Source organism: Myxocyprinus asiaticus, chromosome 3 (assembly GCF_019703515.2).
Source record: "Myxocyprinus asiaticus isolate MX2 ecotype Aquarium Trade chromosome 3, UBuf_Myxa_2, whole genome shotgun sequence".
NCBI classification, from domain to species: Eukaryota; Metazoa; Chordata; class Actinopteri; order Cypriniformes; family Catostomidae; genus Myxocyprinus; species Myxocyprinus asiaticus.
This window is the reverse complement of record NC_059346.1, coordinates 23,406,945-23,419,214: the sequence shown is the minus strand read 5'-3', so window position 1 is coordinate 23,419,214 and position 12,270 is coordinate 23,406,945. Positions and strand designations below refer to the sequence as shown.

The window sequence follows — 12,270 nt, the reverse complement described above, 5'->3', positions numbered from 1 at the left end:
ACTGAAGTAGTTTAAGTCTTTGGTTCTTTTAATTGTGATGATTTTGGCTCACATTTAACAAAAACCCACCAATTCACTATCTCAAAAAATTAGAATATGGTGACATGCCAATCAGCTAATCAACTCAAAACACCTGCAAAGGTTTCCTGAGCCTTCAAAATGGTCTCTCAGTTTGGTTCACTAGGCTACACAATCATGGGGAAGACTGCTGATCTGAAAGTTGTCCAGAAGACAATCATTGACACTCTTCACAAGGAGGGTAAGCCACAAACATTCATTGCCAAATAAGCTGTATCCAAACATGTTAACAGAAAGTTGAGTGGAAGGAAAAAGTGTGGAAGAAAAAGATGCACAACCAACCAAGAGAACCGCAGCCTTATGATTGTCAAGCAAAATCGATCCAAGAATTTGGGTGAACTTCACAAGGAATGGACTGAGGCTGGGGTCAAGGCATCAAGAGCCACCACACACAGACATGTCAAGGAATTTGGCTACAGTTGTCATATTCCTCTTGTTAAGCCACTCCTGAACCACAGACAATGTCAAAGGCGTCTTACCTGGGCTAAGGAGAAGAAGAACTGGACTGTTGCCCAGTGTTCCAAAGTCCTCTTTTCAGATGAGAGCAAGTTTTGTATTTCATTTGGAAACCAAGGTCCTAGAGTCTGGAGGAAGGGTGGAGAAGCTCATAGCCCAAGTTGCTTGAAGTCCAGTGTTAAGTTTCCACAGTCTGTGATGATTTGGTGTGTAATGTCATCTGCTGGTGTTGGTCCATTGTGTTTTTTGAAAACCAAAGTCACTGCACCCGTTTACCAAGAAATTTTGGAGCACTTCATGCTTCCTTCTGCTGACCAGCTTTTTAAAGATGCTGATTTCATTTTCCAGCAGGATTTGGCACCTGCCCACACTGCCAAAAGCACCAAAAGTTGGTTAAATGACCATGGTGTTGGTGTGCTTGACTGGCCAGCAAACTCACCAGACCTGAACCCCATAGAGAATCTATGGGGTATTGTCAAGAGGAAAATGAGAAACAAGAGACCAAAAAATGCAGATGAGCTGAAGGCCACCGTCAAAGAAACCTGGGCTTCCATACCACCTCAGCAGTGCCACAAACTGATCACCTCCATGCCACACCGAATTGAGGCAGTAATTAAAGCAAAAGGAGCCCCTACCATGTATTGAGTACATATACAGTAAATTAACATACTTTTCCAGAAGGCCAACAATTCACTAAAAATGTTTTTTTTTATTGGTCTTATGATGTATTCTAATTTTTTGAGATAGTGAATTGGTGGGTTTTTGTTAAATGTGAGCCAAAATCATCACAATTAAAAGAACCAAAGACTTAAACTACTTCAGTCTGTGTGTATTGAATTTATTTAATACACGAGTTTCACAATTTGAGTTGAATTACTGAAATAAATTAACTTTTCCACGTCATTCTAATTTATTGAGATGCACCTGTATATCAAATGAAAGCTCTCAATCTCAGGAATGCTACTGTACAGTTTATTTTGATGTTCTAATACCACAGCTCGATAGATTTTTAAAAGAATGATGAAAAGTGCAATATAATTTCTGTAAGATATAAAATACAAACGTCTTTTTATGTGCTGATCACTCACTGTTGATGTAAGCCTCAAATAGCTAAAAAAAAAATTCAAAAAAATTAACCATTTTTTTACTTGTCTGTGAGCTTGCTTGTGTGAATAATCCAATGTTATATCTTAGATGTCCAGAAATATGCTGTAAGGGGAAGGCCAGCCAAAGGCCCAAGGACGGTATCCAATGCATGGCTGAAGGTCTCCTGTGTGTTCTGTCTTATCGTGCGCATTAAGTTTAAGTTATTTCGTTCCAATTAAATAACTATATTATTCATTTTATGATCACCGTTTATTTTATCTGACTCAAATTATAAAAGTTTCCAAGGATATATTAATGTTCCAATCTTTATTATTATTATTAAATTGGTTTAACATTTGATCATCGTATTTAACTCTATTTTATTTTGTACTCGTTCATTCGGATTCCTATGTCGCTTAGAGAGTCTCGCGCCGGCCGTGTACGTGGATCTCACGGTCACAAATTAGCCAGTCTTGGTCATTAGACAGACGTAATTGACTAAATACTAATTAGATGGCTGCTCATGCTTAACCTTTTATCTAAAAGTATTTTGTTTAGTCCCCTTAGATAGTAAACACTTAATTAGAGTAACATTATTTCTACACAGAGGTCATGACCACTAAACTTTACAAAGATAGACCAACAATACCTAAGTTAAAAATAGCTTTATATAATCATGCCATAGTTTCCTATGCACACTTAACTAGAAAAATATTACAATAACCAGAGGTTTAGAATACACCCTATTTAGGCTTGGTCGATCAACTTCATGTTGTCCTAAACGGAAATTCTAAATCAAGCCTGTACACTCTAAGTACACTTGAAATAATGCCAATCTGTTAGTCGGAGCTCTAAAGTCTCAGTCCGCTACTAACCTGGTCGTAGATTTGCAGAAACATGGACTTAACGTAATCTACTAAAGACAATAATTTCAGAGTAAATCAGAATAAACTCAAATGTAAAAATTTATTTACCAGGTAAAATAATACATTCATCAATTCCAATTAGACAATAATAAGTCAAATTTAAACATTTATCAAAATATAAGAAATAAGAATTGTATACCTGGTAGAGAAAACGACACACAGCAATTGTGCGGGAGATCTGACTACAGATTCCCCGAGCTCCTTTGCCATCTCTCCTTAAGTATCCAAACAGAAAACATTGTGTACCAAATTAATTTATCACACTGTGGTGATATTCAGGTGTAGATTTCAGCCTTTGTCAGAGAGTTCAGATATTGTCTGAAGTTGAAAGTTCTTTGTTATTCCATGAATTGATGTGTGTTGGGCTATCAGACATCTTGGCATCGACCTTACAATGCGGTCCAGCAGGAAAAGCATGCTAAACAAATCATTGCAAATACAGTATAAGTTATCAACTATTGAAAATAAAATGTAATCGCAAAGGGGAGGATCTCAGTTATCTAATGACACCTAGATTGAGCTTCTAGTCCACTCAGAGGCCAAGATATTTGATGAAACACTGGGGGTGGTGCGTGAACTGAAAATTAGACTGAATGTCTATGGATGAGCAAATCTGTGAGGGCTAAAATGCGTTAGAGCGCCACCTACATTTCAAATCGGCATTTTGTGAGGGAAGGTGATAGGTACTTGCTGCTATATAGTGGAATAAAATAAGACTATTTGGAGGGAGATGGAGTGAACAGAACTAGATTACATGCTTACAAAGTTAGGACAACAAAAGTTTTTTTAATTCTATTTATCATATGATTGTAAACACATAAAATATTACTTGTGAATAATTAGTCTTTTTTATTGTTTGGCAATTAGTGTATAGTATGTGTAAATGGTGAGCTTTTAAATTTGAGTTTGAAAAATTGCAGGCGGCAGCCCAAAAATGCCCCAAAGTTGAAGAGGTTATAAAACTTTTAGAAATGTTGATATTATCATACGATTTTCTGTAATTGTATTAAACAGGATGGGACATTTAGAGTGAGACTAATACCACAAAACATTGCAGAATTAATACAATCCATTGCTAAAACTTATTTCATGCTGTTGCTTTTTCCATCAATGACATCACTTCCTAAAGGGAACTTGCTTTTATTATTTAAAGGGATATCTCAAGAGAATAGCAGAATAGAAAGTGATATTGATCAATTAAAACATACATTTATAATTACTAATTTAAATAATATTCCCAGGAAAACTTGTTCTGCTTGAAACATTTTGATTAGAGAAAGGATAAAGAAAAACAATTAATAAATCATTAATAATAAAAACGATAAATAATGTATGAAAATAAGTATATATAAATATATATAATTTATTAATTAATGATTAGAGAAAGGATAAAATTAAGCAAATGAAGAAATTGCCAGTTTTTTATAGCACTTGGGTAAAAAAAAATTGCAACATCCACTGAAACCAAAGTAGTGAAACTATATAAAATTAACCCCTATGTTCACTTAATTGTGATACTCAATAAAAGAAAACTAATATGATTTTAAGCTTTAAAAATTACATCCAATATACATTATGGGGACATGAAAATGTACTGAATAGTTGAAATGACCCACTAGCCATCTGTACCTGCACAGGCACCACATGAGTCTCCCTCCACATATGTTGAGTATGCTGAGTTAAAGAGGGAGCGATCCTATCTTCACGCACTGACAGCTTTTATTGGTTTCATAAGACTGTCTGTAAGGGCTCTTTTGATCTGACTGATGTTTGCCCTGGTCAATAAATCAAAGTAATGAAACTTTCAACCTGTCGTGGGATTTACAGCCTTACGTGAAAACGGTACCAATACTATGAGGCCATAAGGCCCCTGGGACATCACCACTTTGATTTGTTGATGTAGCGGTGCATGCAATTGGATGCAAATGTATACTCCTCTGTCACTCCTCTGTCTTTCTCTGTCTTACTCCTCGCTCAGGATGCGGAAGAACAGGAAGAGGCCATCAGTAAGAAACTGGCTCTACAGAAAGCCATGGAGGTAAAGGAGGTCAGCCCCATGTCGGCCGCTAACATTTCCATCACAGCGTAAGTCAGGGGGTATTACACCTGGAGTCAGGCTATTGCCCTCCCCTTTGACTAACCCTCTGTAACACCTGTTCATAACTCCACACTGTTCTCTCTGTCATGTGCTTTTTATGTTTCTCCCATTCAAGAACAAAATTTCTGTTTGTCTACAATATGTGTTTGTGTCTTTCTCTGGGTTGGTTGTTTTATTAATTTTCTGTTGTCACATTTATTTGGTCATCAGTATGTCTCTATAAGTGTTCTCTGTATGATTGGTCCTGCACCCACATCCACCAGTTGGTTGTTTTCACTCTGAAATTACATGTATGCTTGATTTACTCTTTGAAAATAGCTGAGGATCTTCACTCTCACTGAATGTGGCTGACAAATAAATCTATGTTTGATTAGACTGGGTCAGTTTTATGTTGAGCTATCAGTTAGTAGTTAGCAGCACAAGTGGTAATTTAGAGAACATATTCAGCAGAAATGAATCATACGTCAAAATCTTTTTTATTCAAAATCCACCTTGATTGTTTACATTTTAACTTTAAATGGTTGTTTTATTGTTGTTGTTTTTTAAGTAAAGATATATTGAAAGTAGGTTATGACCAATGATGTAAAAATGTTTTTTTAAAATGTGGTCTGGGGGAACCCAATGTTAAAGGAATAGTTCACCCAACAATGAAAAATCTTTCATCATTTACTCACTCTCATGCCATCCCAGATTTGTATGAATTTGTATGAATCAACACAAACGAAGATTTTTAGAAAAATATCTCTGCTCTGTAGGTCCATACAATGCAAGTGAATGGTGGCCAGAACTTTGAAGGTCCAAAAAGTGCATAAAGGCAGCATAAATTTAATCCATAACACTCCAGTGGTTAAATCCATATCTTCAGAAGCGAAACAGATCGATATTGAGATCAATATTTAAGACCTTTTTTTTTTCTTTTTTTTTTTTACTGTAAATCTCCACTTTCACTTTCACTTCCACATTCTTCTTCTTTTGTTTTTGGTAATTCACATTCTTCATGCATATCGCATCCTACTGGGCAGGAAGGAGCATTTATAGTAAAAAAAAAAAAAAAAAAAAAAAGACTTAAATATCGACCTGTTTCTCACCCACACCTCTATCATATTGCTTCTGAAGATATGGATTTAACCACTGGAGTCATATTGATTAATTTTATGCTGCCTTTATGTGCTTTTTGGACCTTCAAAGTTCTGGCCACCATGGACCAAAATATGTATGGGTTGAGATATTTGAGATATTATAGAACTGTGTTCTGCAGAAGAAAGAAAGCCTTACACATCTGGGATGGCATGAAGGTGAGTAAATTATGAGAGAATTTTCATTTTTGGGTGAACTATCCCTTTAAAGATTAAGAATTTTTAATGGAAAAACCCACATTTGATCAAACACTTTTTAGAATATTTAGTGGAATTTTCCACCTCAGTGCCAATGGTGGTTAATGTTCCTATGGAAATTCAAAAAGAGTTAATAAGATTAACATTTTAATGTTTTTTAAAACCATTTTTACTGTGTTTTTTAATTATGAAAGACGTTCCAGTTCTTGAACACGTTTTTTTTTAATTTTTTTTATTCTACTTATATTATAAAACAGAGAAATTAAATAATATATTAATTTAAAACTATTTTATTAAGAACTTTCCTGTACAATATAATGAACCTGGAGGTTTAATGTCTTTCCCAGTGCTGTGATGCCTTTATATCTGTTTTGTTTTTTATTCTTTTATTTTTAAAAGTCACACTATTCTTGATATGTACGTCCTATTAAGTTGAGCGGAGTCAGAGACAGAGTAATTTATGGCTGTAGTCCCTGCCACTGACTCCGCCCCCCACCAAACTGTTTCTTTACCCTCTCATGGTTTTTGTTTTTGGCATATGCAGTTTTTTAAGGCCAAAACCTGGTGCTCTTTCATGCAGCTCCTCCAACTCCAGCTCTCATTCACCGTGAGTTCATTTACTCTCTGTTAAAATCTCTTCTCCTCCTCTGTCCCAGCACACTGCTCTTTCATCACATCAGGCAGCCAAACTAGTCTGGCTGACCAAAGTTCATATGTAGTTCATGGTTTAACACAACTCAGTCTGTTTCACTTGGGTCATAGAGCATAATAAGTAAGATGTTGAAGAATAAGATGAAAGAAGGGTAACACTTTATAATGACTTTTTATATATAACTTTCATTAATTATGATTAATGATAAAGCAGTGTTCAATAGTCCACTTGTGAAAAGGCTTACTTTTTGGATTTTTTTGATTGAATAATTTTTTTGTTCATTACAAATTATGAAAATCAGAAAATCGGTATATGTAAAATGAATGAAAATCAGCATAACAAATTGAGTGAACAGTTTAATAAAAAATGATTTAATGGTCACAATTTTGCTTACATTTGATCGATGTAGAAATCAATCTTAATTATTGCAGAATCTTAAATATTTCTTCTTAATTTTATGACATTTAAAATTATTAAAACCCTAAATGTTTTTGTATGATTAAATACATTAGTGTTATTATATACAGAGTATTATTATATACTACAATATTTATTGTTTTGTATGAGATTATTTCCAGGTTTAAATTATATATTAAATCCCAGATTTTCAATGTCAACATCTGAACCCCACTGAAATTATTAGTTAAGATATAACCACTTTGTTATGTCTATAGTCATGCTTGAATGTTACATTAAATAATGTTTCTTATTATAAAGTGTCACCTAAAGAAACAAAAATAATTCTATACTTTTAGCGATGTGTCAGAAAGATATTAGTGTTAATTTGTTTCAGTTTACTGCAACTGCGTTAGCAGATTAATAACTTTAATAGATTAATGTGCTTCATGTTCTTCTTTTAACTCTCATTATCTTTGGTGCATTTCTTTAGCTAGCGGGTCAGAGAGTCTCTGGATTCTGTAGTTTAGCTGTGGCAGTGAGCCGTATTCTCAGAAGCATCCGTCTGTTTCCAACTGAGCATCACTGTTAGAGCTTCTTTTACTGTTAGTGCCTAATGAGTCAGCAATCCTGTCAGACAGGCCCACTGTGAGAGTGTACACACAGTCACACACACACACACACACACACACACACATACTAACACGTAGAGTATAAGCAAGCAGGAATGTGGTTCTAGGCTCTTAATAAATCCAATAATAGAATTAGGATTGCAGAATTTGTTGTCACATTCAAAATTGTTGAGTGCAACAATGGACCTTTGTCAGGGTAGACGCCAAATTTAATTAGACAATTAAAGGTGCTATATGTAATATTTTTACTGTACTAAATCATAAAATGTCCATATTATGTCATTAAAGATTTAGGAAACATGCTAAGTTGAAATACTGGCTCCTCTCATAACAATGTTACAGCCAGTATATTCTACTTTGAAGTTTCTATTCTGGGCCGGAATTTCTGTTTATGTTTTGGCCTGTGTGATCTCGCCCACTGCCCACTCACCAATAGTATTTCGACACTGCCGGGTTGCCAGATTTGAACAAGTTTGCAGACAAACAACACTGTGTGCTGCAGCCATGGAAGTCAGCAAACGAACTGGATCAGAGATAACAGATTCCACCTGACCTAAAAAGCCTCACTATCCGTCTAAAAACCACCATGACCAGAGGCATAGTAAAACAAGGATAAATATTGGAGATACCTTTGGAAGATGGAGACAGCTTAAAGCCCAGAAATCCTTTAAAACGGATGCTGAGTTGGCTAATTTGCATGTCAACATTCTGGCAACCCGTGTGAGTCTGGGGCGGGGCAGACAACTCTCCAATATTTTAAATTTGGACTGCAGTACCCATTTCAAACACTTGTTGTCAATCTTACATATAGCACATTTAAATGAATTAACAATAGAATGAAAACGAGTTTGAGGGGTAGATATACAAATCACTCAATAGGTTGTTCTGTCTTGAAGGAATAATTCACTCAAACATTTTAATTTTGCTATTATTTACTAACCCAAATGTTGTTCCAAACCTGTATGGCTTTCTTTCATGGAACACTAAAGGAGAAATGTAGCAGAATGTCCAAGCAGCTCTTTTCTATATAATGATAGTGGACGGGGACCAGGAGATTTTAAGCTCCAAAAAGATACCATAAAAATATTGTGAAAGTAATACATCGTTTGTGTAATATTCTACATCTTCTGAAGGCATACAATAGCTTTATGTGAGAAACAGACTGAAGTTTAAGTCATTACTCACTGAATATCTTGCCTTGAAAATCGTGCTTGACAGCCATGGTCACCATTAATTTTCACTGTATGTAAAAGTCCTAGATTACGTAATTTTTCACTCATGTTTCTGGAATTTTTAGTCCACAGGAATTATTATTATTATTATCTTTTTTCAAATTAGTGAATTTGTTTATTTTGCATAGTTACGATAAAATGACTCCATTTGTGCATTACTATACATTTTAAGGCTGTAGAGATTTTCAGTGCAATACCAACCACTGGATGAGTCTGCTTACATTTTAGTTTTCTCCACTGTACGTTACAGTACATTTCTCTGTTTGTTTCTTTCATTTTCGTCACCATTCCTCTATCTGTCTTTCCATACATCTTTGTTCCTTACTGATTTTCTTGTCAAATATTTGTGTTCTAACCAGTTTTCTGTGGCAGTAGGGATTTTTTTGTTTGTCTGTGTGTATCTGTGTATTTCACTGTGTGCTATATGTGTTTTAGGATTTATGTCTGCTCCCCTGCACATCACTACTTGAGGTAATAGTTCCGCATAGGCCATGACTAATGTTTCAGTGTATGAATGGACATATTTTCATCATCTGTAAGACAAAAGACAAATACTTGATGCACCTCATAGTGTTTAACAGTGATTATTGTTATACTAAATGTTATACTAAATGGGAAATTCCAGAATCTTGACCCATATTCATTTCTTACATTCAGTATATATATATTCCCATTGTGTTAACCAGCAATTTCATTTTTGTTCTCTACTCACCAGTAAAAGTAATTCATCTATAACATTTCACTCTTTCCACTTTAAAGCTGTTGTAAGCGATTTTTTATTTGTTTGTTTGTTTGTTTGTTTGTTTGTTGTTTAATACAACACATAATATGCCCATTCTACCTGACAGATATCACTGAAATAGGTGTCCAGAGAAAAAAAACTTGTGGTGGGCAGTCCAATTCAGTGCTGGCGGAAGTTAGCAATATGGCTAACACAGCTTACAGCAGCTTGTTACTTGTATGCAATGTGGTACTAACATGTTGAGAACAACCCAGTCCTAATTTTGTAATAAAAGTGTGTTCATTTTCATGAGATTATAATGGCAACAGAGCATTTTGCCAAGTATGTTAAAGGGATAGTTCACCCAAAAATAAAAATTCTCTCATCATTTACTCACCTTCATGCCATCACAGATGTGTATGACTTTCTGTCTTCTGCAGAACACAAATGAAGATTTTTTGAAGAATATCTCAGCTCTGTAAGGCCATACAATGCAAGTGAAGGGTGGCCAGAACTTTGAAGGTCCAAAAAGCATATGAAGGCAGCATAAACGTAATCCATAAAACTCCAGTGGTTAAATCCATGTCTTCTTAAGAAATATGATAGGTGTGGAGTCTTATGGATTCATTTTCAGGTGAACTATTCCTTTAAACATTTCATAGTAAAAACTAAAAGTCTTTTTAGCAAGTCAGTCAAAGTCTTTTGAGCAAGTCAGTCCACTCGGTGGCCATTTTAGAAAAGCTCTCAGGCAGGGTGGGCAGCTATTTTCCTATGTAAATAAGCAGCATACAAGTGCAGCTCCTATCTACTTGAATGGGGAAAGACCAAAATTTCCAAAACGGTTGGTCAAGATTACGATCAAAGAATATTTCAAATCAGCAGTAAAATCTGACAACACTGGTATCATACATTTTGCTTCTTTACCTCAGATTACACTAAAAAACACAATTTTCCCAGCTTGTATAGCTAATGCGCATTCACGTTCTCGAGTTGATTGACAGACAATGTCTGTATCTAAAAGGTGATTGGCTCTTTAACCTGTAAGGTGGGACTTTTCTACATCTGTTGACTGTTGGGCATTTCAATTTCTCCCATTCATTTGAATAGAAGTGGCCCGTCTCTGCTAAATAGTCTCTGGTAATACTCATGCAGGCAATGCAACTTACAGATCCCATTCTCCTCTTTTTCCCCCATCTTTCCTTTCTTCTTTCTTCAATCAATAAAATGGCAGAAATTCCAAAAGAATAGGGAAAGGAAAGGGATAGTTTAACCAAAAATGAAAATTCTGTCATTATTCACTTAACCTCATGTTGTTTCAAATCTGTATGACTTTCTTTTGCTATCTTTTCAATACAGTTTGTATTGAAACGGCCTGCAATATGCGTTAAAATATCTCCTTTTGTGTTCAGCAGAAGAAAGAAAGTCATACGGGTTTGGAACGACAAGTGGGTGAGACAGAATTTTAGTTTTATGAATGAACTATTTCTTCAAGATCATACTTTGAGGTTCTGTCATAGAGTTGGATGCAGAGAGTCAGTACCACATCATCCCGCTTGCAGGGGTGTAAAGTAACGAATTACACATACTCACATTACTGTAATTAAGTAGTTTTTCACAGGAATTGTACTTTTTTAAGTAGTTTTAAAATTGTATACTTTTACTTTCACTTGAGTACATTTTAAGTGCTGTAACTGTACTTTTACTGCGCTATTTTCCCACCATCTGTGTTCGCTACTTTCCTGTCCTGATTTTATTTTTATCTATCAACATGATTGGCTAGGGAGATTCTCGTGACTGCCGTCAAATCAAATCACACGTAAAAAACTTGTACGGTAGCTGCAGATCCGGCACCAACAGTTATGAATGTGGAGGATGCCTCAAACACATTTTAACACCTGAACATCACGGCCGCACCTGAAAGGGCTTTTCACAGTGAAAAAGGCCAGATGCTTCACTGTGTCATGTGAGTTTAACTTGCTCAAGCCAGATATCAGCATTAATCCTGCCTCTAATTTTAAGAAACATATCGAGGTAAATTTCATATTTCTGCTTACAAGATTCTGTGTGTCTATAATGTAGCCTGTAAATTATCTATCACTGAGATTATTGGGTTGATGTGAGAGATTAAAGCAATGTTATCAATAGGGCTGGGCGATAAAACAATCTTGATTTTTATCTGAAAATGTCCTCGATATCGATGATGATAATTTTCTATACTTTCTATACTTAGCCTCTGTTCTACATCTAGACCAGGAGTGTTCATTACATCTATCGTGATAGCAAGACAACCACTGGTTGGTTGATCTAGATAAAATATAAAAGATTGACTTTTTATTTCCTGACGTCTGTAGCTGCGTGCTGTTTGATTGACAGGCGGCTTATGTTTGTGTGCTAATGCAGGTATGCGCCTAAACGGTCAAATACACTATAATTCCGCCAATGCCCGTCTTGGTGAGGCATTAATGTAAACACAGTCGATTTGGTCTAAAGTGAACGTAAACAGTGGGACAAAAAGCATATTTGCATCAAAATGTTGTACCTGAAATGTACATGTAACTGAATTGAGCACTGTCTAGCAGGCTCTGTCATATAAGGCTATTAATCAAACAACAATAACAAGGAAACGAGAAAACAACTCACTACTTTTGGCTGAATAACT

The 12,270-nt window shown here is 35.4% G+C and overlaps 1 protein-coding gene across 1 annotated transcript in view; it reads left to right on the top strand.

The window, feature by feature from the left end:
- The window catches only part of LOC127420016 (voltage-dependent N-type calcium channel subunit alpha-1B-like), a 168,264-nt gene that overhangs the window by 109,587 nt on the left and 46,407 nt on the right, over nt 1-12,270 (top strand). The window contains exons 18-19 of the mRNA XM_051661923.1: nt 4,525-4,631; nt 6,523-6,585. Coding sequence (XP_051517883.1) covers nt 4,525-4,631; nt 6,523-6,585 — 170 coding nt within the window. The remainder of the gene's footprint in view (nt 1-4,524; nt 4,632-6,522; nt 6,586-12,270) is intronic.